Source organism: Eurytemora carolleeae, unplaced genomic scaffold, assembly GCF_000591075.1.
Source record: "Eurytemora carolleeae unplaced genomic scaffold, Eaff_2.0 scaffold204, whole genome shotgun sequence".
Taxonomy (NCBI): Eukaryota; Metazoa; Arthropoda; class Copepoda; order Calanoida; family Temoridae; genus Eurytemora; species Eurytemora carolleeae.
In genome coordinates, this window is record NW_019396099.1 from 183613 (window position 1) to 208834 (window position 25222).

The following is a 25222-nucleotide window of genomic DNA, read 5'->3' on the forward strand; positions in this document are numbered from 1 at the left end:
AGGGAGGGCTTTGGGTATGTAGGAAAAGTCAGAAAATTTCAACAGCCTCAGACCAATACTTTTTGAGTTATGTAAAAAAAACTACAGGGGGGGGGGGTCAAATTGAACCCCGCCCCCCTTAGCAGGAATAGGGTTAATAGTTTTGCTAAAACTTGAATCCGAGCAAGTTTGGTAACATCTGCTTAAACTAGTTGTCTTATCTTATCATATGTTTTTTTATCAGATTTCAGTCTTATCAAGGAAAGAATTAGAAAAATCTCATATTTCAGTCAGAGCTTTATAGTGTGCCTGCAGAATCAGTAAATAAAGTGTTTTCAAAAATACTAGAAATTAAAAATGTCTTCAACAGAGGTAAAATCTTTTTATTTCATAATTTATTTTACTGAGATATTTAATATTTAGTGGCTATAATGAGTATTTAGAGATTTTTTGTTGCTAAATCATTAGGCACAATTTTAAAGCTTATCCCTGTCCACATTTGACATTTTGTGTCAATAAACATGAGAATTTAAATTGTCTTCGTTAATCTTGTAAAATTAGAAATATACTCTTATTATTTCTTTCATTTTTAAAAATGTGGTTTGCCTGTTTTGTACTTTTAAAATTGATGGAGATATTTTTAAAAAGACTTTAGACCACATTTTGGCAGTCTGCGACCAATATTATTATTGACAGAAATATATATATATATTCTTTAATAGGAATTATTCATTATTGATACAGACACTGGGGTAGATGACGCAATAGCCATCCTTCAGGTAGAAATCAAATGTTCAGACCAATTTCCTACTCATGAACCCCCCCTCCCCAGATTTAAAATTGTACACAGTGTACACTGTACATCTACTGCATGTTGGTCCCAAAATTGAATTAAAAGTATCAGAGAAGTACTTTTTAAATGTTTTCGAGGGGTGGGAGAGGGGGGGGGAGGATGTTATTTTCTTATTGAAACATTTTTAAAAATGCAATTTTCGTTTTAAAGTCTATATGCTTTATTTTTATGTTCTGGTAACATAGATGATAGCAGCAAAGAAGTCAGGAAAGGTATTTAAATTTTTTTTATTGGAAATTACAATACAAATTTTGTATTTATACCTAACACAGACTTTGTAAAGAAAACATTTGCTTTTATTTCAGATCACTAGAAATGTGAGAATTAATTTTATCCCATTTCTGAGCAACAATATTAACCTTGATCACCCCCTACTCTTTAACCTTTTCTCCCAGAGAACAGTGTAAATATATTCCTATTTTACTTTTATCCCATCTCTGAGTAACATTATTAACCTTGATCACCCCCTACTCTTTAACCTTTTCTCCCAGAGAAGAGTGTAAATATATTCCTATTTTACTTTTATCCCATCTCTGAGCAACATTATTAACCTTGATCACCCCCTACTCTTTAACCTTTTCTCCCAGAGAATAGTGTAAATATATTCCTATTTTACTTTTATCCCATCTCTGAGCAACATTATTAACCTTGATCACCCCCTACTCTTTAACTTTTTCTCACAGAGAACAGTGTAAATATATTCCTTTTTTACTTTTATCCCATCTCTGAGCAACATTATTAACCTTGTTCATCCCCTACTCTTTAACTTTTCCTCCCAGAGAACAGTGTAAATATATTTTTGTTCTCCCAAGGGAGAATGAAGTGATGAATTGCACATTTTCATGAGAAAAATTGGCACATTTACAAGATGAATAAAGCTAAATTTCCAAGTTTTTACAAAAATATACAACTTTTTTAACATTTATACAAATTAATATTATCAACAACACAATTATAAATATTTTTAAATTAATATCGAAATGTTAAATCGGTTGTAATGTTGCTTAAAGAATGGGATAAAACTACATATTTACTTATAGCGAGAATTTCCTTCAGAAAACTGCACTTCTCCGGAAGTTGAATTTTCCTCGTTTTTTCTCGACTTTTTTGATGATATTTCATCCCTTGCTTACGCTCGTGATGATATTTCATCCCTTGCTTACGCTTGTGATGATATTTCATCCCTTGCTTACGCTTGTGATGATATTTCATCCCTTGCTTACGTTTGTGATGATATTTCATCCCTTGCCTACGCTTGTGATGATTTTTCATCCTTTGCTTACACTTGTGATGATATTTCATCCCTTGCTTACGCTTGTGATGATATTTCATCCCTTACTTACGTCTTTAAAACACCTGGAAAAGTAAATTCCCTCGTAAATCCTCTCTAATATTAAAATAATAGTTAGTATTTATAAAACTATGACTTTCAGAATTTCCTTGATACAAGGTTATCCAGAAAGTATAAGACTTCAGAGACGACTTTCTGGAGTTTTCTTACATCATTTCCTACCTGCATTTGAAAACTAGCTTTTTTATTTACCAAATCATTTCTTAACCCATTTATAGATTATTTTTAGGCAATTATATCTAAGGAATTTTTGGTCGTCTTTGCAGTCTTAACCTTTGTGAGTAACCTTGTAGGCTTGTTTATCCGCCGAACAGGCAGAAGTTTAAAAGCATTAAATCAAAATAAAAAAGACGACTTTAATTATATCTCTGCTATCTGGTAATGTAAAGGAATAAATGTTTGTTTAGGTTAAACTGCTCTGTATAACAGCTGTGGCTGGCAACTGTTCTTCAAATGTAAATAACTTAAAAAAGTTTTAAAAATTATTTCTGAGAAACTTTTGAATTTAATAATGAAACCACATTTAAGTTAGACAAAGCAGAAGAATTACGAAACTTTTGAGATATGTGGTAACATGTGTCCGATTTTGAGATATGTGGTAACATGTGTCCGATTCTGAGATATGTGGTAACATGTGTCCGATTCGTTGAACATTTTCTAGCTATGGTTTAGTTTAGCTGTGACTTCCCCGCCTAGATAGCCTGGGAAATCAAAGCTAAATCACAGCTAGAAAATGTTTAACGAATCGGATATTTGACTTAACCCTAGGGCTGGGGGTCTGAATCTAGGGGGGCGTTCGGCGCCCCCCCCCCTTAGAAAAAACTTGGAGAATAGTAATAGGGTTGAAATGCATGTTCATAGCCCAATTTTTCACGGCCAGCACAAAGAAAAAAAACAATAATTTTAATGGTTTGGGTGATAGGGAGGGTTGGAAAAAATGTCTAAAAAAAGGTAAAAAAAATGAAGAAAAAAATATTTTTTTTTTGTTTTAAACAAATATCAAAGTATGACACATGTTTCTACATGTATTTTTCAAGGGCTTTTCAAAACTATAGTTTTTAGATCTGTAGCTTTAGTCACAGATTTTTAGATTTTTTTTTTCACTGACCGGAATTTTTTCCACCCTGTACTCTACCCTATAAATTAAAAAATATTTTTTTTTTTATCAAAAAATTCATTTAAATTACTTTTCATTAAAAGTCACAGCCTGTTCAGAGTTTAGGGCGGAAATAGGGGCGAGGAGGGCAAATGGTCAATTCCCAATCTAGAAACCTAATTGTGTCCCCCTTGAATATCTCATTTTCCTTTCTTGAAACTAAAGAACATCAAAAAAATGTGTTTCCCCTTGAATCCCGTGTATATTTAAATATTGTGCAAACCTTCTTTAACACATTTCTACTCTTCAGGATGCAGTACAGAACATATGTAGGGTGTTGGATACAGTTAATGTACACGATGTACCTGTGTACAGGGGTGCAACGGAATCCATAGGTAATAAAATCAAATTAGATTCATCCTTTGATCCTGTGTTGAGTTTAAGACTTTGATCGGGGGTTTTGTTTCATCCATTGATTTTGGGTTTGGTTTCATCCTTTGATCCTGTGTTAAGTTTCATCCTTTGAGCGGGGGTTTTGTTTAATCCTTTGATCATGTGTTTCGTTTAATCCTTTGACCCTGTGTTCAGTTTCATCCTTGGAATCTGTGTTTAGTTTCATCCTTTGATCCTGTGGCCAAGTTTCATGGAAATGATGGATTCAATGATGTTCCCTTTGAGCATGAACCTAATATGTCAAGGGTTCAGGTAGGATTTATTTAATTAAATGGTTTCTCAACTGTTTTAGAAAAACAGAAGATATCTAAATTATTGTCTTAGTTAAAGATTTAGAGAAAGAGTTTAGTGATATTAATGAGAATGACAACCTGAAGAAAAAAAAACATTGAAAACATATCAGTTATAATTTAAAGAGAAAAATAATCTAAAAAACTATTATAGTAATTAGTTCTGAAGATATATAATTTGTCTTTCTTTGTAAATTATATGTCATAACTCAAGGTAAAATTATTCAGGATGATTTTGCTTGGAAAGTAATTAGTGATTTATCTAAAGAATATCCTCAGCTCATAAACGTGGTTGCTATTGGTCCTCTCACAAATATAGCTCTAGCAATGAAGTTCGATCCAGAACTATCAACTAGGCTCAAAACCTTGTTCATTATGGGAGGAAATATAGGTAACCATTTTTATGTACGGGATAAACACACAGAATTAGACATTAATGACGCCTTAAACTCGTAAATATAACAATCTGAGGGTTAAATTTAGTTTGGTTATTTGAATGTTTCCGACTGTATTGGCCTGGATAGATTCAGTAAAGCTGTCTTTAATTTGACGTAGGGCAATCCTATATTTAACACTAGTTTATAAACAGTGCTTGGTACCATTTTATTTTAAGCGGATCTGGATCCTGAATCCATCCTGAAAAAATGGATCTAGATCTATTTCAGGAACATTGAACATTTCGTGAAGATTTACTAATTTGTTGAACAAAAGAAGAATTTTGAATTAAAATTTTTTTTATTAATGGTAAAACTCGATGAACCATTTAAAGATCAGAAAACTTTAAAAATCGCTCTTTTTTTACAGTTCAGATTTAAGTTATTTCGCCCTTGGATCCAGATTCGTGGATCCGCATATTTTTGAGGATTCATGATCTAGGAAGCCAGACTGTTGCGGGTCCTACGGATCCAGATCCTAAGCATTGGTTTAAAATGCCCATTTTTCTAGAGGGCATTGGAAATGTTTCTGAAGCAGCTGAGTTTAATTTCCACGCTGATCCTGAAGCAGCAAGTATAGTGCTAAGGTTAACAAGATGTCCAACATATATTGCATCCTGGGAGCTCTGTCTCAAGTATACTTCCATAAATATGAAGTGGAGAAGTGAGGTAAGCTATATTTTAAAAAAGTTCATCGTTTATTTTCTTTGTTGCTTTTGCTGTAAAATCCACAAATTCTACAAATATTACAGTGAGAACCAGAAAACAGTGGAAGTTTTGTCCTCTTCTTTCTTCTATAATTAATTTAATGTCGCAGACGTATCAATTTCAACTTACGAAATGCTGGCAATATTTTTTAAACAAAATACGACATGAATTCCAATGCTTTCTGGATACCGTGGCGTAACTAATAATACTGAGAAATTCCTTTTTTTAGATGTTTACTTATTCATTTGATATTTTTGAATTCAGGTATTAGGAAGTATGAAGAAGCCAGCTGCAGATCTAATTAATAAACTAGAAGAGGTACAGCTAGTGCAAAATAACATTTTAGAATTACAAATATGCATCAAGCAGTAGAGAAGGGCATCGTTATTTTGAAAGAAACGAAATTCGTGAAAAGGGTGTCGTTCAGAAATAACAGAACGATGGACAAACGAAATGGACCGTTCAGAGAAATATTGTTTTTTGATGGTAAAAAAACCAAAAGATTTTAAATCATTTGAACGAGATTAAAAAAAATAATTTACTGAACGAACGAATTTTCCGAAAGATTTAAAAAACAATAATTTTTATAACGATTTTTTTAAACAAACTAAACAATCGTTTTTTACTGAAAAAATTATTTTTAACAAATTTTTGAAAAAAAAATATTGTTTTTATTACTGAACAAAAGATTTTTTTGAACAAACGATACTACTGAACGATCGTTCAGTGAGAATTGAACCCAAAGTGTTGGAAAATGTAAGATAATTTTGAGAACAAACAAAATCTATTATTTCGAATGATTGAAAAAAAAACAAAATGAGCCGTTCACGAACTTTGAACGAGAGAAATGAAAATAATACAAACCTGTCCAGCTCTATCAAGCAGAAGTAAAGATTAAAAATAATAGCAATAAAATTTCTTTTTTTTAGATCGGTATCAAAACGTTTAAGAATGTTAAGCATTCAAGCTGATTCCGCATAAAAAATCACATTTCTTCGTCAAAATTGTTGATTTATTTAGATCTGGTTCAATGACTGGCCCTTTGGAGAGAATTGGATTCTCTGTGATCAGCTGGCCATGGTTGCTGCACTTAATAGAAACTCAATTAAAAAGTAAACTAATCTTTTTTCATTCAACATTTTTAAAAAAAAACTAAACCTTTGTTAATTTCTATTTTACCAGGAATTCTCAGCATTTCGCTCAAGTAGAGTTAAAGGGTGATCTTACACGAGGTAATTTTTAACCCTATCCCTGCTGGGGTACTTGAAAACCAGGATACGCTGGGGGGGGGTCAATTTGACCCCCCCCTCTAAATCCCATGTTTTATACTTTTTGAGTTATGTAAAAAAAACTACAGGGGGGGGTCAAATTGACCCCCCCCCAGCGGGAATAGGGTTAAACAATAGAAACACTTTCATATAAAAAAAAACACATTGTGAAAACATTTATTATTTCAGGCATGATGGTTCTTGATCAAAGACATCAAAGAGAAAGTTCCAAACCTCGGAACAATGTGATAATAATAGAAGAATTGGATCAACAGTGTATTATGGATCAGATGAGGGATGCATTCAATCAATAATTATTAAAATGTATCACAAACTATGGATTTATTTCTTAATATATTCAATTATTGTACACTCTGTGAATGATTCTATTGATTAAATGCAATGAGCATTTGTTCTTTTACAACTTCTTCATCAAGCTCCTCAATAACAATTACATTGTTAGCTTTATATCGTAAAACTCGTTGGTCTAAAACCATCATTCCTAAATATAAAATATAATTATTTACAAGAACCAATTTTAGAAACCATGGTAAAGTAAAACTTCACTGTAAATAATCAACAAAGGAATTGAGTCTTTGCCACAAACTCTGAATTTATAATCCCTATAGCTCTGAAACCCAATGTCGTAAATTTTTGATGTTTCAAACTTTTATTATTTTATCTAAAAGAATTCATAGTTTAAAGTATCTAAGGTCTACGACATTGGAATCCAAAGATATAGGGTTTAGAAAAGCAGAGTCTGTGGCAAAGACTCATTTCCTTTAACCAAAATCAAAATAAATAAATAAGAAGTATTTCCCAATTGAATCATTACTTTAATCAGGAATATTTCTAAAATGGATTTTTACTTTTTTACTATGCTCCTACATTTGAGGTGTCTGTTAAAAAGAGTTTTAACTTTCTACCAAGTATTTTGAAATATCTGAATGAAGTGTATTGTTGGGTTTCTTCTAATAATAATAATCTTATCTAAGCGAAAATAAATCTTTAATTAAATTGCCAAACCTCTTGCTAGACTATCTCCAATCACCACCTGAGCATTATAAGGAGAACTTCTAAAATTATTTAGTTTCAAATATTTAAAATTTTATTTTATAATTTTCTTTTCATACTGACTTCTTGATACTGGAACGGTTGAGAGCTGCCGTCATTGCTAGTTGATCGCAGATAATCCAATGATCTCCCCAGGGATAATCATTGAACCAAACCTAATTATGGTTCCAACTTATGGGACTTGTTTTGTGTTAACACTGTAAAATTGTATACTTCTTGGAGTACCATGATATTCGTATTTTATTTAGTTTGCCACGACAAACTCATAGATATTTTATTGAACAAATTTCTGAACAATTTCACTTAAAAACAATGTTGTGTAGCCGATTTGTGTCATTTTGCAAATCTATGTGTAAAAGTCCCAAGCTCAGCATCCGACTATTGTTTGATTTACGCAAAAATGGCCAAAGAACAAAATTATGTAAAAATTTATCTAATATTGCAAATGAAACCTATGTAGATAAACTGTCCTTAAACAAGTCTCAGGTAAAGTCAAACATGATTTACACGACTCCGGCTGAAAATGCGTGGAGAATTCCACTGTTAAAAGATTTACTTAATATCTCGTCAGCCATTTAGAAATACATTGTATTTGTCTATTTGTAGATTTTTTAATTGTTTGTTTATTCCAATAAACGTTAGAACGACTGAACCGACATTTTAACGCACGTATTTACACACCATTCTATGTTTTTTATTTAATACCATTTCCAATTGTTGAGCAAGAACAGCAGCTGGTTTATCAATAGTTCCCAACACCTAATATCATAAATTTTTCTATAGGGTAATCTGCACATTCCTGGATCTGCCTGGATCTACCTGATATCTCTCCTGCCTGGATCTACCTGATATCTTTACTACCTGGATCTACATGATCTCTCTACTACTTGGATCTACCTTATCTCTCTACTACCTGGATCTACTTGATATCTCTACTTCCTGGATCTACCTAATCTCTACTACCTGGATCTACCTAATCTCTACTACTTGAATCTACCTGATATCTCTACCACCTGATTTCTCTACTACCTGGATCTACCTGATCTCTCCTGCATGGATCTACCTGATCTCTCCTACCTGGATCTACCTGATATCTTTACTACCTGGATCTACCTAATCTCTACCTGAATCTACCTGATATCTCTACTACCTGATCTCTCCACCACCTGAATCTACCTGATATATCTTCTACCTGGATCTACATAATCTCTCTATTGCCTGGATCTACCTGATCTCTCCTGCCTGGATCTACCTCATATCCTGAATCTACCTGATCTCTCTACTACTTGGATTTATCTTATCTATCTTCTACCTGAATCTACCTGATCTCTCTACGCCCTGAATCTACCTGAATTATCTTCTACCTGGATCTACCTCATATCTCTACTACCTGAATCTACCTAATATCTTTACTACCTGGATCTACCTGATCTCTCTACGCCCTGGATATACCTGATATTTCTACTATCTCGATCTACCTGAAATTTCTACTACCTAAATCTACCTGATATCTCTACTTCCTGGATCTACCTGATCTCTCTACTACCTGGATCTACCTGATCTCTCTTCTACCTGGATCTACCTGATCTCTCTTATACCTTGCTCTACCTGATCTCTCTACTACCTGGATCTACCAGATCTCTCTACAACCTGGATCTACCTAATATTTCTTCTACTTGGATCTACCTTATATCTCTACTACCTGGATCTACCTGATCTCTCTTATACCTTGATCTACCTGATCTCTCTAATACCTGGATCTACCTTATATCTCTTCTACCTGGAACTACCTGATCTCTCTTCTACCTGGATCTACCTGATATTTCTTCTATCTGGATCTACCTGATATCTCTTCTACCTGGAACTACCTGATATCTCTACTACCTGGATCTACCTGATCTCTCCACTGCCTGGTTAGCTTTGTATACTTAAAGCATAGTTCCCAGCCAGCAATATAGGTCGGACAGCTGGTCAGCTGGAGAACTATACTCGCTGCTTCAGGGTCAGCACAGAAATTAAATTCAGCTGAAGCTGTCACATTTCCTATTCCCTCTGTAAAGAGAAATTTTAGGTGAGTGTTTGTTTATCCAAATTAATTTTGCCTTATTAAATATTTGACCCATACATTTTCATGATTATGCATTTTGCAATTTGTAATTTAATATGATAAAGAGCTCTTTTTTAAATAACATAAAATAAAATGCAGATTGATCTCTATTCAAATCAACTGATCTCTATTCAAATCAATTGATCTCTATTCAAATCAATTCTATGTATCGAATAACATTGTTTGTATTTTGATTGCTTTGACATTTTTTTTTTTGGCTGCCCCATATCATAGAAAAACACACAATATAATTCTAAATATGGAATTACAAGATTCAAAACATGTACAAATTTTCTCAAAGTTACAGAAAAGTCTTGAAGCGCAAATCTTTTTAAAACCCACAATTAATCATAACCTGTATTTCCTCCCATGATGAATATCTCCTTGAGTCTAGTGGGGAGCCCAGGATCTAACTTCATTGCCAGAGCAATATTAGTGAGAGGACCTGTCATATCACATTTTTTTATTTTAATAAATAGCTTGAGAACAAAGCGTTGCCAAGGTTTATTTTTTATATTTAAAGTGCCCAGCGTTGCCCGTGGAATTAAAAAAAATTGCATATGTTACCCCCGGGGTACCCACGGGTTCACTAAAAAAAAATTCAACCAAGTTACAAGTTGTGTTATAGCCAATTGATTGGTTGGAATTGCTTGCGATATCTCCAAAAGATGTCTTTAAATTAGGGTGGCTCAAAATCTTGAACTTTTAATCGGTGATTCAGAATTTAAGCCAGTGAACCTTTAGAAGTAGTTGAACGCCAGTAGGTACTTTAGCAACCTCTTTCCAACACATTAAATTCTGTCACATAGTTTACAATTAAATATTTGCCATGATTTAATCAGTTTTTATCATAGTATCAAACTTTATAAAAGTATGAAAATTGAATTCCTACCAATAGCTACGAGAGTAATCCTGTTTGGATATTGTTTGCTTAGTTCACTTATCATATTCCAGGCATGTTCATCCTGCATTATCATATATACTCTAGTTTGTCTCGTTTATCAGCATGCATTGCAAGGATATAAATGATTTGTGTATAATTTATCCTTTTTAACTGAGATTAACAGAAATGTTGAAAATTGACTGAAATAGTTTTGCTTCGTATTGGAATTAGTTTTTAAGAAAGTTGTTTTGATGCTAAAATATTGGCATATTTTTAACCCCGTTCCAAATCAGATCTGAGTGAGCTAATCGCAAACCCCCTAACTGTTTCCGGCATTTTCAAGATTCATGGCGAATAAGGTATAGAAAAATTTCTATAAAACTTCCAAAATTAGAATACTTATTTCTTTTTAATATGATCTAGTTTTTTCCTTTGTGAAATTCATAAAGCATTTGAAATACTGTTCACCTTTACTCTTGACATATCTGGTTCTGTATCAAACTTTACATCATTAAACCCGTCCTCTCCGTGGTAAGGTTTCTCATGTGTATATGGAACAACTGATCAATTACAAAATTGTCAATTAATTTTCAGAGATTCACTGCTGATTTTTTTAGGAGTGTCTTTAGAATATTTCCCGAGTAGGGAGAGGAAATAGTTAAAGAATTCCAATAATTGTCCCCTCCCTCTCAGACTCTTCTGCAAATTTTAGGGGTGTCATAAACCTCAAAAGGGTGGGAGCGGTAGGTCAAGGGGCACTTTCCATTTCTTCTTTTAAAAAATTCAGGGGATCTCATCTATCAATATACACTGGAACATCATGAACATTAACTGTATTACCTAGTGGTTGAGTGGCACCTCTATACAATGGAACATCATGAACATTAACTGTATCAAGCACCCGACAGATATTCCTGACAGCATCCTTTACAACATGTATGTCAAATCAATCAATGAAAAAGAATGTTGACATTCATAAAAACCCATAGTAGAAAATAATGGCACAATTAAAATAGATTTTCTTGTAGAACAAAACAAATCTCATAAAAATCCATGTTCTATTATCTAATCTTTATAAATAAAGTAGTAATCTCAGATTGTTTGTTTGTCCGATCATAACTCATGAACTCCTTGCCTGATTTCCCTCAAAAGAATAAATAAAACATTAGTTTGGTTTAAAACTTCGTTTAGGTTCACTTTTACAGGGAAAGTTTAGTTTCCAGGCAAAACTGGGTTTCCAAGCTAATTAAATATCAAGTTTCTGAAGAAAATTTATTCTTTTATTTCAGATTGGTTTAAAAATGGCTTTATTTTGTCACTTGGTATTTTTAGTATTAACATTATTTACACTTTTTAATAATGAATTTAAAGAAAATATTGTGCCTTTTTTATATTTCTTTCAATGTTACCTCGCAAGAACAGTTTCCGTTTACAGCAGTAATGCATAACAGTTCTATCTACCAAAAAACATAGAAAAAATAGATTGAATCATTTATAAGCAAATAAGACGTTTAGTTTCGTCCTTAACATTAAATTAATTTTAAGAATAAGAGAACTTACCTGGTTCTTTTTCTTTGCTGCAACAGCCTGTAATATTTAAGAAAGCTTTAAAATATATTTGAAAAATATGAATGAACTGTTTCATTAAGGTTTTTGCTCTGATGTTGTTTGGTGTTAAAAAAACCTCAAACATATTTTTAGAAAATATGTTTTTAATCACATTCTTTTACAATTTAAAGCCGCCTTCAATTTATTATACAGTTTTCTAGGTAAAAATGAAAAGGCTTTGTTTAAATATTCCTGTAATAGAGCTATAGCATCATCTACTCCAGTATCAGTATCAACAATATATAAATCCTTTACACCAAAATATTTGTCATATTTCATTTTAATATTGTAAACATTTTAATTCAAAATTAATTGAATGAGTTTTGTATTTCATATAGGGCTTGACAACTTTAACTGAACAGAATAAACTCTAATCTTATCAGAAGAAAACTTGATTGTCATTAGTCAAAAATTTTAAGGCTGGATCATGATGAAAGAATCAGTTCAACTCATTTAAATCATCACTGTTTCATTCATTTAAAAGATCCCAGCTCAGATATAAATATTAAATTTTAATTTCTTGAGCAACACGTTTTGGGTTTTATTCAAATATTAATTTCCTTCTCAAATTCCATTCTTAAATTTCTTCTGGCCTGATTTATATCTACAAATAAAAAAGTGATATATATGGTTCCGAATGAATGGGGTGTTGTTTAGTCCCCAACAGGAACTAAGCTCATCCCGAATGATATTCCACTAACAAATGCTGCTACTGCTGTATCTGACAATGCTACTTCTACTGTCTTTTTGACAATGCTACTACTGCTGTATCTGACAATGCTACTTCTACTGTCTTTTTGATAATTCTACTACTGCTGTATCTGACAATGCTACTTCTACTGTCTTTTTGACAATGCTACTACTGCTGTATCTGACAATGCTACTACTGCTGTATCTGACAATGCTAGTACTGCTGTATCTGAAAATGCTACTGCTAATGTACATGACAAGGCTATTACTGCTGTATCTGACAATGCCACTAGCCTACTACGCTGCATGTGACAATGCTGCTACTGCCAAATCTGACAATGCTGCTACCGCCATATCTAACAATGCTACTACCGTTGTATCTGACAATGCTACTGGTGCTGTATGTGACCAGGCCACTACTTCTGTATCTGACAATACTACTGCTGCTATATCTGATAATTCTACTACTGCTGTATCTGACAATGCAACTACTGCTGTATCTGTCCATGCTGCTACTGCTGTATCTGACAATGTCACTTCTGCTGTATCTGACAATGTCACTACTGCTGTATCTGACAATGCTACAACAACTGTATCTGACAATGTCACTACTGCTGTATCTGACAATGCTACAACAACTGTATCTGACAATGTCACTACTGCTGTATCTGACTATACTACTACTGCTGTATCTAACTATGCTACTACTGCTGTATCATACAATGTCACTACTACTGTATCTGACAATGCTACCACTGCTGTATCTGACAATGTCACTATTGCTGTATCTGACAGTGCTGCTACTAATGTATCTGGCAATGGTACTACTGCCATATCTGACAATTCTACAACTGCTGTATCTGACAATGCTACAACTGCTGTAGTTGACAATGCTACAACTGCTGTATCTGAAAATGCTACTATGCTGTAGCTGCCAATGCTGCTACCCCTTATCTGACAATGCTAATGCTACTATATCTGACAACACTACTAATTCTGCTGCAGCAATTTATATCGAAATGATATTATTTTTCTATTTTAAAATGTCTGAGTAAAAAATTAAAGCAGACTGCGGTCTGATGTATTTAAACTGAAATATACACATGTATGTAAATCAAAATAGTAAAAAACGCATATGCGATTAGGCTGGGGAGGGAGGTTGGATTAGGGGGTGTAAAGATATGAATTTTATTTTAGATCTATACAAGGTTTGTATAGAACCTATGGGATAATTATTTCAACTGAAAATGTTTGCAGCCTGGTGTGTACTAAAGCTAGAAACGATAGGCGGGGGTTGTCACTTTTATTTATTCATCTTAACCAGTTCCGAAGCAGTCCAAATACGTTACAAAATGTACACAAAATCTACAGCCCCCTAATCTTGGGTCTACACAAAAATAAAAAACTTGCCTCGTCCGATTCTCCAGACTAATTAGTTTTCTTGTTCCTAGCTCAACCTTAGTTTAAGATTATAATACGATCCTTAGTCTGATTGTGTACATTTAAAATTTTTCCCGGATTTTTCTTTATTAAATTGTGCATTTCATGTCTTTTCATTTTTAAAATTATTTGTATTTTTGGACAAACATTTGAAGTTTCAAGGTAAACATTAGAAAATGGTAGAAAATTTACCGAAGAAAAAAAACTTGTTCTTTGGCGCTGTTTAAAAGATATAATTTTTAAAAATATATTCTTTATTTTTGAATAGATCTTTTTCATTTATAGATATGTTAATGATATGAATGTTACGGAGAATCAGAGGTTCTGGTAAAAAATTTGCCTTTTTTTCTTTAACGCCATTTTTTACATATTTTGAATTAGATCTTAAAATATGATGCATGCTCAAAACATATTTGGCTATTTTACGCATATTCACATAACTTAATTTATTTGTTTAAACTTGTTTTTTACTGTTTACATGAAAATTTAACACATATAAAATATACAAAATTACAAATCATAAAACAATAATTTAAGGAAATTCAAATCAATCCATAATCAAAAATCACAATGTAAAGTATTAAAAGAATGTTTCGTAACTTTAATCAAGAAAAAGCTTGGTGTGACAGTTTAACCCCTCTGTAAAAATTAATGAATTCTATGGTTTCCTCTGTTTTCTTAATTATTCTTCTTCATCTGACATCCACTCCATAACCTTGTACATGTTGGTAGACACAGGTCTGAAATAAGTACATATACAGGGTTATTCTCAAAGAATGAGACTTCAGAGACGACTTTACGAAATTTATACTGCCTATTTTTTATACTTATGACTCCCTGCAACTTTATGAACTTATGACCTTGTATGTAAAAGGCAAAAAACTACATTTTTACTTAGAATCTTCATATTTAAAGAGTTTCAAGTCGTCTTTACAACTATGTAAACTTTACCTCAGCTGTGATGTAACAGATAAGCTTGGCTGCAGGGTAATATTGATCTCCGCATAGTTTCTACAAAAAAAAGTTAGAAAAGTTTTTTAAAAGTTTCCATGCAAGAATAAACTCTTCAAGGGTGTTGTATACTTCAATGTTTTAATGGCACGGGATGTTTGCAACGTTTTCAATATTTTTCTTCTCTTTATATTATTCCTAGCTTAGGATTTGAAATAAAAACCCATAAATCCTGACATTAACCATGTGCCAGTCCCACTGAACAGTCAACGTTAAACAAAGTAAAAGGTGCGTAAAAAAGGTCAATAATATTAATCAGCTAAACCAGGTATCCGAAGCACGTTCAATTTCTTATTCCTCTAAAGTTAACCATGCTAATAATTACCTGAGTATCCAATCTCAAAGTTATGCTAGCTTAGGGTTGTCAGAAAATGAAACTAATTATATATTGTTTTGGCTCAATTATATTAAAATTGTAATCTTTTTGGTGTTATCATACATACCGTTGATTTTCTCCTAAAGGCATGTGGTCATAGGAATATCGATCATTTATCCTGAAAACAAAGAAAAAAAATAGCAAAATCAAATATGAGCATGTTGCCTTCTTTGAAGGGAGTTACTATGAAAAACAAAAACTAGGCAGGGGTCTTTGTACGTTAAAACAACTAAAATTTTCTGATAAATGAATTTCAAAACTTTTTTATTTGTTTGATATTTGTTGCTACCTTCCGGAAAGATCTGGAAAGAACTTGCAGACATGGTTTGTGATAGGGGAGGTCGTGAGATGAGTTATCGTTAAATCAGTTTCTTCGTCACGGATCACTGAACAGAATTAAATATGTATTATAATCGAAAAAACTTTTAGCTTAGATTCGTTACGAGCCTAACATTTAAAAAGGACTTCTGTCGCACTTCAATTCATACTGCGTTGGTGTGCTATTTTCTAATCAATCTAATTCAAACTAAATGTTTGATAAAATTGTGCATTTTCAAAACTGTCACAGTATATATTACCATTACCTGATGTAACACCACAGTGAATATCTCCGCCAAGGAAGACGACTTCTCTATCGTCTTCTTCCTGAGATTTCCAGGTAAACGCAAGGTCCAAAAGGCGCACTGAAACAGAATACAATTATTCAATAATTGATATAAATGACGTCCAAGATATATTGATTTAATGGAGTTGCTTTAAAATTTACTCTTTTTTGTCGACTTGTAATCTCATTTTGCCACAAACTCTAGTTTTCTAACCCCTATATATTTGCAAGCTGATGTGGCAAATCTTCGATTTTTCAGACTTTCAATTTTACTAAATAAAATAGTCTAGGTTTGAAGCCGTCAGGTTGCAAATATATATAATTCGAACATTTACTTTGTGGCAACCTTTTTAAATATCAGTAATAAGATTATTTTTGAAATTGTAATATTTTTAAGAATCTCTCAGTTAGAATGAAAGAAATAACATTCAAAGCAAAGTCCTTTAGCGGAAATGACAACAAAATAGAATGAATACGATATTATTTCGTCTTTTTTAATTTTCACTGTATTTCATATTTTCACTATTTTTACCCAGATCTTCGTCGTTATATGGCCAGTGATCTTTCAGGAAATCCACCTTCTCAGCCTTCTCTTTTATTGAGATTGGGTCATCTCCAACAAAAGGAATTTCAGAGCCTATGATTATAACCTATAGTTAATTTTCAGTAAGTTGGGCTTTTATAGTAAAATAAGTAAATCCAGATTTCTCTTGGAACAAATGTCAAAATGGACGTTAGTAAAATTGTTTCTGGTAAAATCGAATTTCAATCAAGTTTTAAAAATCTTGGATTTATTTAAATTTTCTTAATAAACGTAAATATTTATAGTGTTTTAAAAAATGTACATATATATATAGTTATTTCATGAATCATGTTTAATAATTACTTATTTAATCCCATTTTTACCAGCATTGTTCCCCCAACAGCAGGATGTTAAGTTACCTAATATTCATTGGAACAATTAAGTTAAAACCCTCACGCTCTGCAAAGGTTTCACGAAAAAATCCCGCATTTTCATCTTAAAAGACGATAAAATCGTGCACAATTACTTTTTCGGAAAACAAAAAATTCCCTTCACTTGTCTGTAAAATGGGTGTAAATATCAAGGTTGACGTTCAATTTTTAGTCATGATCAATTTTGGCAGAACAAATAGTTTGTTATTTTTTGGTAATTATTTTACTGAAAATTTCCTTGAGTTGCGGATTTCTAAAGAATTCTTCAACTGCTTCCCATTGTGCAGCTGACACCAGTTCATTTTCACTTTGTTGCACACCGTCCGCTGTTATCCTTTGAATGTTTACTTTTAATTTTTTTAACAAATCCGCTATTTTCACAATTCTTTGCTAGTTTTAAACCACCACCTCTGAGGATAAAGGAATTGTCATTTCCACAAACTCTGATTTTCTAATTTTTCTAATGTTATCTATTCCCTAGCATATCTATTAGAAGGAATATAAGGAATATTATGAAGGATATGTTATCTATTCCCTCGCATATCTATCAGGAATATCTGGAATAATGTTAAGGATATGTTACCTATTCCCTCGCATATCTATTAGAAGGAATATAAGGAATATTATAAAGGATATGTTACCTATTCCCTCGCATATCTATTAGAAGGAATATAAGGAATATTATGAAGGATATGGTATCTATTCCCTCGCATATCTATCAGGAATATCTGGAATAATGTTAAGGATATGTTACCTATTCCCTCGCATATCCATCAGGAGGAATATAAGGAATAATATGAAGTATATGTTACCTATTCCCTCGCATATCCATCAGGAATATTCCGATCGGACCATAGACGTGAGAGTGGAACTCACTGAAACAAATAATTTAAGGACAAATCAGATTTAATTTTCAGAAAAAATCTCTTTTTTTACGGTTTTATGAGTAAAAAATTTTAAAAGTAAACTAAAAACAATAATTTCGATAGACGATATGAAATAAAAATCTTAATACGAAATGGAAATTTTGCAAATATTCAGAACACATTACAATTGAGATTTTCATTCAATTTTATCAAAAATTATTTTCCTGAAATATTCCTCCGGGTCTGAGGGTAGAGTTCCAATAGCTTCAGGATCCCACAGGATTCTGTAAAGGGAGTATTGTTTAAGAACGAACGTAGATTTTAAATTAATTGATGCCCCATGACTTTGTTCCAGTGTTATTTAAGGAAACAATATGCAACGGATCCAAAAAAGGCAACAACAAAATACTTGGTTGAAGGAAAAGACATTTTTATCTATTCCTAACCCCTTCTCCTTCTCTCCTGCAGCGGTTGAAGTTGAAGACACAAGTAACCCTGTTTTTGGGAAAGAAACCTTGATTATAAAACTTAAACTATTCATTACAAAAGTTTACGCCAATCCAAAATTTAAAAGTTTTTGACTCAAATTATCAAAAAATAGATAGCCTTCTTTTTACAGTTTTTTTTTCTCGCAAACTTGAAATAATCCTTTTAGATATTAATATTTTTGTTTTCTACCTTTGATATTGTCTGTAGACCTCAATACCACACTGAAGGAATGCCGGGGGATACGCCTAAACATATTAAAATGTTAACAACAACTTTTTCTTCAAAGTTTTCACAATTGATTTTGTGTTTATGATTTTAACACCTGAAGTCCATCTTGAGTTTTCAAAGTTGTGAAGTCATTTGCCACATCGTTATCAGACCAAATCATCAAGTGGCTTCCTCTCTGAAAGTTAATATTGTTCTAGTTATTTTTGATCAAATGAAAACAAATCCCATTCCTATATATATCTCTCTCTCTCTCTCACACAAGAATTTTATAATTTTCTTCTTTATTTGTAATTGTATACGTTCATGTACTGTACATAACTCGTATTTGTGCGGAATTTCAAGCAACCTTTCATTATAAATTGGGATGTCAGATTAACAACGATTTCCTTCAAACCTCTATCTGAATAACAGTAAGAAAGATATCATGAAATGGTCTCTGTAGCAAAATACGCCGATTTTACAACAATAACAAAACCTATGTCAATTAAGATTGATAAGGATATTTCATTCAATGACACGGTACATTTCAGTTCATTTCATGTACCGGGCCGGATTTTAACTAGCCAGGGCAAGCATTACAGCACAAATACAGAGTATATGAGGCAAAACGGGACTGTACGATAAATGATCCCCTTTTAGTGAAATTTATATGATCCTTGATCAGACAAAGGTTGAAAACGTTCTATTGTGAATCGAACATACCAGTTACCACTAAATGAAGGAATCATTATATTACAAGTATCTTTCAATCCTACCTGTAGCGTATCTTTGGTCATTTTCTTATTCCACGTATCCCTGTACTTCTTTCTAAAGGAAAAAATGTTTTCTCCATGTTTTTTTTTCGCGAAAGGAATTGAGTCTTTACCACAAACTCAAATTTTCTATTCCCTATATACTTTGCAGCCTGATTGTGAAAACCTTTGATACTTCAAGCTTATATTATTTGATCTAACAGAATATAAAGTTTGAAATTTCTGAGGTCTACGACATTGGGTTGTAAAGATAAAGGGATTAGAAAACTTGAGTTTGTGACAACGAATTAAATCATTTTCACATTTTTTCGCGAAACAGATGAAAACGAAATTTTCCGAAATTTGTTTTCGCATTTTCCGCGAGCGAACGGAATGCGAAAAATATGAAACTTTCGTAAAAGGTAATTATTTACGCAAAAATGCAAAAATTTCGCAAAAACCATGGGTTTTGCATAAATGATACCATCATTTCTGGTGTTTAAAAAATATTGTCTTCCTTTTTGAGAATGTAAAAACTACAGGAATTTGAGAAATCTTATTGAGATTTTAATTATTTTAAAGATCAAAGACGATGTTAAAGTCATCTCTCTTCTCTCATGTGTCGTGGATTGATCAATAAGAGAAAAACTATTTATTCCTGAGAAGAGCTCTTGCTCGTTTCTTCATTTTCCCCTTCTCTCTATCTCCCAAACCATCATAGGTACTAATTATACAAAAATATTCTTTTTGGTGATTTTTGTAAGGTGTGAATAAACTTAACTAACTTTAAACTGAAAGAAAAAAATGTTAATTAAGATTTTTGGAATCTTAAACTTATTAATACGAGCTTAGAAAACTAAAATTTTGTAAGTCTTAAATCTGTGCAACCCAATTCATAGATCTTTGATATTTCAAACTAAGAATTCAGATAAATGTATTAATAATCGAAATATGAAAGATGTACACCATCAGGTTGAAAAGATATAGAGATCAGAAAATTTGAGTCTGTGGGAAAAACTCAATTCCTTTATTAAAAATAACATGTTGTTTTCTACAGGTAATAGAAAAAATAATTAATAAATAGCCAAATTTGAATTTGTATTTTCCTGTCAAATATCTGAAGAGTTTTATCATTATCCTCCCCCTTGTTATATACTTGGTCACCTAGATGTAACATCACATCAGCAGTATAACTCTTCTTAGCCAGCTCATACCTTCATAGGAAGCGTCAGAAAGTATTTTGGAGTCAATTCTCCTCTCCAAGTAACGAACGTTTAAAACAATTTTCTTACCATGCTTGAATAAAGATTAACAAAAAAACTATTGATACCTATCGATTTCGAATATAATTCAGGTTTAGTCTATTTCATGTTGTTTCCGAACTATGGTATACTATTCTGCTGATTAGCAAAAGGAAAAAAAGTTGACAGTCTTTTTATAATAATTTTCTTAAATATTCTTAACACATCTTGAAAAAAGAGAAATAAGGCAGTTTTACAGCACTATCATGATTTTTTATAAATACAGAACGGGATGCAAAAGTGGCAGATTTCATTTTTGAAATTTCCTTAATCAGCAGATATCTATATAGTTTAATTACGTTATTTAAATAGTTTACCATGGGTTCTTCTGTCCAAGCAGCATTCGATCTGGTCTATCACAACTCAAGGCAATAATCTGGTATACCAGACCATTAGGTTTTTAATATTCTGGTATACTAGGTTAAAAGGCTTAATAAAATTATGGTTTATACCAATAGAGTTTCAAGTAATCTGATATACCAGACTACTAAGTTTGTTAGTAATCAACGTTATCAGACAAATAGGCTTTAATAATCTGGTATATCAGAAATGCACTAGCATTTCTTAATCTGGTATAACAGATTTAATTTGGAGTATAAGTTATCTTTTTCATTAAACCAAAGGTTTTGAATAGTTCTGGAATATTATAGAATGTCCACTTAGGATGAAAAAATAATGTTCCCTTGAATGTTTTCATGTTTTTGTACGGTTGTTTTGTTTTGAACAGAGCATACGCATTCTTGGCACAGCAGTCATCTAGTCCATTAAACACTACAGTGTACTCAGTGTTCGCCTCTTAACAAAAAACAAACAGTACAGTACAAAAATTATTATTTTATCAATTGTAGTTTTTCTAAAATTTTTTATCTTATTTATCTTTCTATTTAAATGAATTACCTAGATCTTGAATAAGGAAAGCTGTTGGGGTGGTAAATGGACAAGATTTTTCTACATTACTGATAAAAAATATTAATATCATATATTTTATATCAATTATAAAAGAATATATTTTTAAAAAGATAAAAAATTAATATTTAAAAAACTATTACCAATAAACTGTCCTCTCACCCTTCCTGCAAAACAGATATTTTCAAAAGATTCTTTTTTTGTTATTCAAAGAAGTGCAATGAACAAAACAACACCTGTAAACATCGCAAGTGACCAGATTGGAAGCACTTTTGGAATTTTTAACTTCTATCATTATAATTGCGGAGTTTTCTGTCACCTATAATATAACATTTTTTTCATTAAACATTAAGTTGTACTTTATCTCTAAAGAATGGATTGAATTTAAACTATTTGCAATGCTTTTCCACCAAGGATTTGGACCTGAAACTATTTAAAATACATGCAACTTTAGGACCGTAGACTAATAAATAATTGAGTCTTCGTAACAAACTCATATCTTTAAATCCCTATTTCTTTGTTATCTGATGGTGTAAACCTTTTATTTTTAAATTTACACTATTTGATGTAACAGAATATATAGTTTGAAATATCTAAGGTCTACAACACTGGGTTGCTAAGATATTATAGAATTTCAAAATGATCGTCATTTGTGGCTAATTCTGTATTGTGTAGACTTCAGAGCCCGCGATTTAAAAGCTTCGGCTCGAGCCGTAATTCCTTAAACCCGACTTTAAAGGGAGTGTTCGCGAAAAATGAAAGGGGGTATAGGCTTAATGCGATAAAAAAGCGCTTTTGATCGCTACTAATCTTACTTCTATCTGTTGCGTCTATAAGGAGAAAATAGTTAAAGACGTCTCATACCGAATAACATGGCGTCTATACAAATTGAGAAAATTGCAACATACGACTTAGACCGTAAAAAATCAATTTAATTTCAAACAAATCATTCAGATATTACAACCTAAAGTCATCGATTATCTTTCGCCACATTTATATATGGTTGATTTTTCATAATATGTTTTAATTGTTATGATCTGAGAGTTACTTATAAAAACGTTTATTCCTGTTTCGAGGATTTTTGCTAATGAAGACGACATTTTCATATTTTCCAGGAATGCTCGAAAACAAGTTGTAAGCTAAATATTATTTCAAAAAACAAAATCAAAACTAGTATGAAATATTAAATACATACAAATGTGGCGAAAGATAAGCGATGACTATAGGTTGTAATATCTGAATGATTTGTTTGATATTAATTTGATTTTTTACGGTCTAAGTCGTATGTTCCAACTTCCTCATTTTGTATGGGCGCTACGCTCTTCGGTATGAGACGTCTTTATCAATTTTCTCCTTATAGACGCAACAGATAGAAGTAAGATTAGTAGCGATCAAATGCGCTTTTTTATCGCATTAAGCCTATACCCCCTTTCATTTTTCGCGAACACTCCCTTTAAGACCCAATCTTCGACCCAACTCTGACGACAGCTTGTGTCACGTGATTGACAGCTGCGAGATCTTAGGCTCGACTTAAGGAGTTAGGCCCAATGAAAATAAAACCGACCTTGGTTGGTTTTAGTGAAGAATAAGGCTCAATGTTGGGTCTTATTCTCATCAAAACCCGGAATGCACCAATTCCAACTATGAAAATCCGCCAAATAGAACATTAAACCGGCTTTATGAACTAAATTCTGTTGAAAAATAGATGCAACTTAAATTCGAAAACCCGAGCCGTAAATAAGGCTCAACAACAGCTTAGACCCGAGTCGTATTTTCTTGAATTTTTTAAATCGCCGGCTCAGGAATATTATTGTTTGTGGCTAACCCTGTCCATACGATGTAAGGTACTTTCCCAAAAGCGTTTTTCCCAAACGGGGACTTCCCAAGTACATCCTAGCCGGAGTGCTCGGCCCCTTAGCCTTTACTAGCCGCAGCGCTAGGCTCCTTTGCCCTTACCCTACCTTTTGGAAGTTGCCCATGGGAAAATGTACATTAAGGGAAGTTGCCACTTGGGAAATTATCACTAGGGAAGTCGCTCTTGGGAAAATATACATTAAAAGGGAAGTTGCCACTTGGGAAATTATTTGTTGTCTACAAGATCTTTAAGTCATGTTGTNTAGGGAAATTATCACTAGGGAAATCGCCCTTTGGAAAATATACATTAAGGGAAGTTGCCATTTGGGAAATTATCACTAGGGAAATCGCCCTTGGGAAAATATACATTAAGGGAAGTTGCCATTTGGGAAATTATCACTTGGGAAATTGCCCTTGGGAAAATGCCCTAGGGAAAGTACCTAACACCTTCAACACGAACTATTAACAACCAGAACTGAAAACTTTAGAATTGGATACCTTTAATCCCGATTACTAAATCTATTTATCTACTGTCGACACTTTTGATTTTTTGCTTAATCCTCTCTTTATGGATATCCTTATTGGATTGCACCAATGAGAGTTCGCTCATTGATTTCGCGGGCAAAATTTTAAAATTTCTCGGCTTCTAATTGGCTGTTCGAGATTTTGGATACCCCACTCTATTGGTTATTTTTCCAGGAAACAAACCAAAGATTAAATTAATCTTGAGATAAATAAAAATATGAGATCATGCATTAAACAGCTGAGGCCTGTAAAATATCTTGATTTACCTCACCAACTATTGGTCCAACCCCCAGCTCAACTCCATCCACACAGTTTACTGGATATCCTGCAGTGCAGTATATTTTGAAGTAAAATAGCAAAGTTTTTCATTTATTAAAAGTGTTCGTAAAAAATTGGCAAGAAGGTAAATGTTCAACTAAATTAAAATTTCAAAAATATGTTGACTCTACATTCATTTTTATTTGATGCTTTTGCGCGAGAATTAATATTATCCATACCTCGCGTTCACGGACATCAGATTCTACCTAGAAAGGAAATAATCCCCCCCTCCCGTTTGCATCATAAGTACAACGTAATCGAACAAGAAAAAATATGTATAGTTAAAAAATAGAAATTAACTTAAATTTTAAGCTTGTGACTTGAAAATATTAAATCCTGACAATAAAAAATAAATTCTTATCTAACTGAATGTAATAAAGGGTTTCTACCTTGAACAAGTATTTTATTCTGACAGCCAACATTTTTTAGTAAATCCACCAAAGTAAGAAAAGGATCACTAGGCCTGCTACTTGCTACAGATTTCAGAGCCTAGTAAGAAATTAATGAGTATTTCAAGCGACTTTTTCGTGGAATGTCCGATTCACAACAATACCCTTGAAACCTTTATCTCATCAAGAATGTGTGAGATATCCAAATTTTCATATTACTATTCTTAATTTTCTGTAAAAACCTGTGAAAGTGAATCTGAAAGATGATCCAAGATTCCTTGCTCCATGCAATATTCAACTTCCTCATCATCTAGTTCCAACCTTAGATCCATTCTATACCTTTATAGTAGATATATATGGATTGTATACATTCTATATCTTTATAGTAGATATATATGGATTATATACATTCAATAACGTTATAGTAGATAAATAT

General features: G+C 32.5%; 3 protein-coding genes across 3 annotated transcripts; 1 reads left to right on the forward strand and 2 right to left on the reverse strand.

The window, feature by feature from the left end:
* Positions 1-232: 232 nt before the first annotated feature.
* On the forward strand, positions 233-6802 carry LOC111694909 (probable uridine nucleosidase 2). The gene is made up of 12 exons (XM_023463966.1): positions 233-351; positions 702-758; positions 1018-1044; positions 2591-2638; positions 3590-3674; positions 3893-3984; positions 4251-4413; positions 4968-5125; positions 5429-5482; positions 6185-6276; positions 6347-6396; positions 6622-6802. Exons 1-12 carry the CDS (start codon positions 337-339, stop codon positions 6744-6746), a joined length of 966 nt encoding a protein of 321 aa, XP_023319734.1. The 5' UTR covers positions 233-336; the 3' UTR covers positions 6747-6802.
* On the reverse strand, positions 6758-14308 carry LOC111694911 (uncharacterized protein C1683.06c). The gene is made up of 14 exons (XM_023463967.1): positions 14205-14308; positions 12665-12708; positions 12297-12353; positions 12057-12083; positions 11906-11953; positions 11337-11421; positions 10965-11056; positions 10506-10578; positions 9969-10058; positions 9401-9558; positions 8212-8265; positions 7570-7661; positions 7459-7508; positions 6758-6934 (listed from the first exon to the last, which is right to left on the reverse strand). The coding sequence occupies exons 2-14, from the start codon at positions 12677-12679 to the stop codon at positions 6819-6821; spliced, it is 957 nt and encodes a 318-aa protein (XP_023319735.1). The 5' UTR covers positions 12680-12708; positions 14205-14308; the 3' UTR covers positions 6758-6818.
* A 338-nt stretch (positions 14309-14646) lies between these two features.
* LOC111694908 (uncharacterized) lies at positions 14647-25125 on the reverse strand. Its single transcript, XM_023463965.1, has 22 exons — positions 25029-25125; positions 24787-24886; positions 24346-24404; positions 21937-22019; positions 21844-21867; positions 21692-21750; positions 21477-21589; positions 21112-21170; positions 20600-20707; positions 20152-20217; positions 19518-19569; positions 18857-18937; positions 18724-18779; positions 18270-18329; positions 17992-18054; positions 17417-17513; positions 16758-16875; positions 16206-16304; positions 15911-16007; positions 15689-15739; positions 15186-15245; positions 14647-14974 (listed from the first exon to the last, which is right to left on the reverse strand). Exons 1-22 carry the CDS (start codon positions 25116-25118, stop codon positions 14917-14919), a joined length of 1653 nt encoding a protein of 550 aa, XP_023319733.1. The 5' UTR covers positions 25119-25125; the 3' UTR covers positions 14647-14916.
* Positions 25126-25222: the final 97 nt, after the last annotated feature.

Excerpts from the sequence above, each read along its gene's own strand:
- LOC111694909 (XM_023463966.1), top strand. Across the intron at positions 5,126-5,428 it reads ATATGAAGTGGAGAAGTGAG|GTATTAGGAAGTATGAAGAA; the intron begins GTAAGCTATATT and ends TTTTGAATTCAG. Across the intron at positions 6,277-6,346 it reads AATAGAAACTCAATTAAAAA|GAATTCTCAGCATTTCGCTC; the intron begins GTAAACTAATCT and ends CTATTTTACCAG.
- LOC111694911 (XM_023463967.1), bottom strand. Across the intron at positions 9,559-9,968 it reads CATCATGGGAGGAAATACAG|AGGGAATAGGAAATGTGACA; the intron begins GTTATGATTAAT and ends TTCTCTTTACAG. Across the intron at positions 7,509-7,569 it reads AACCGTTCCAGTATCAAGAA|AAGTTCTCCTTATAATGCTC; the intron begins GTCAGTATGAAA and ends AAATAATTTTAG.
- LOC111694908 (XM_023463965.1), bottom strand. The coding sequence starts at position 25,118 with ATGGATCTAAGGTTGGAACTAGATGATGAGGAAGTTGAATATTGCATG. Across the intron at positions 22,020-24,345 it reads TTGGACCAATAGTTGGTGAG|GTGACAGAAAACTCCGCAAT; the intron begins GTAAATCAAGAT and ends GTTATATTATAG. Across the intron at positions 16,876-17,416 it reads TTAGAAATCCGCAACTCAAG|GTTATAATCATAGGCTCTGA; the intron begins GAAATTTTCAGT and ends AATTAACTATAG.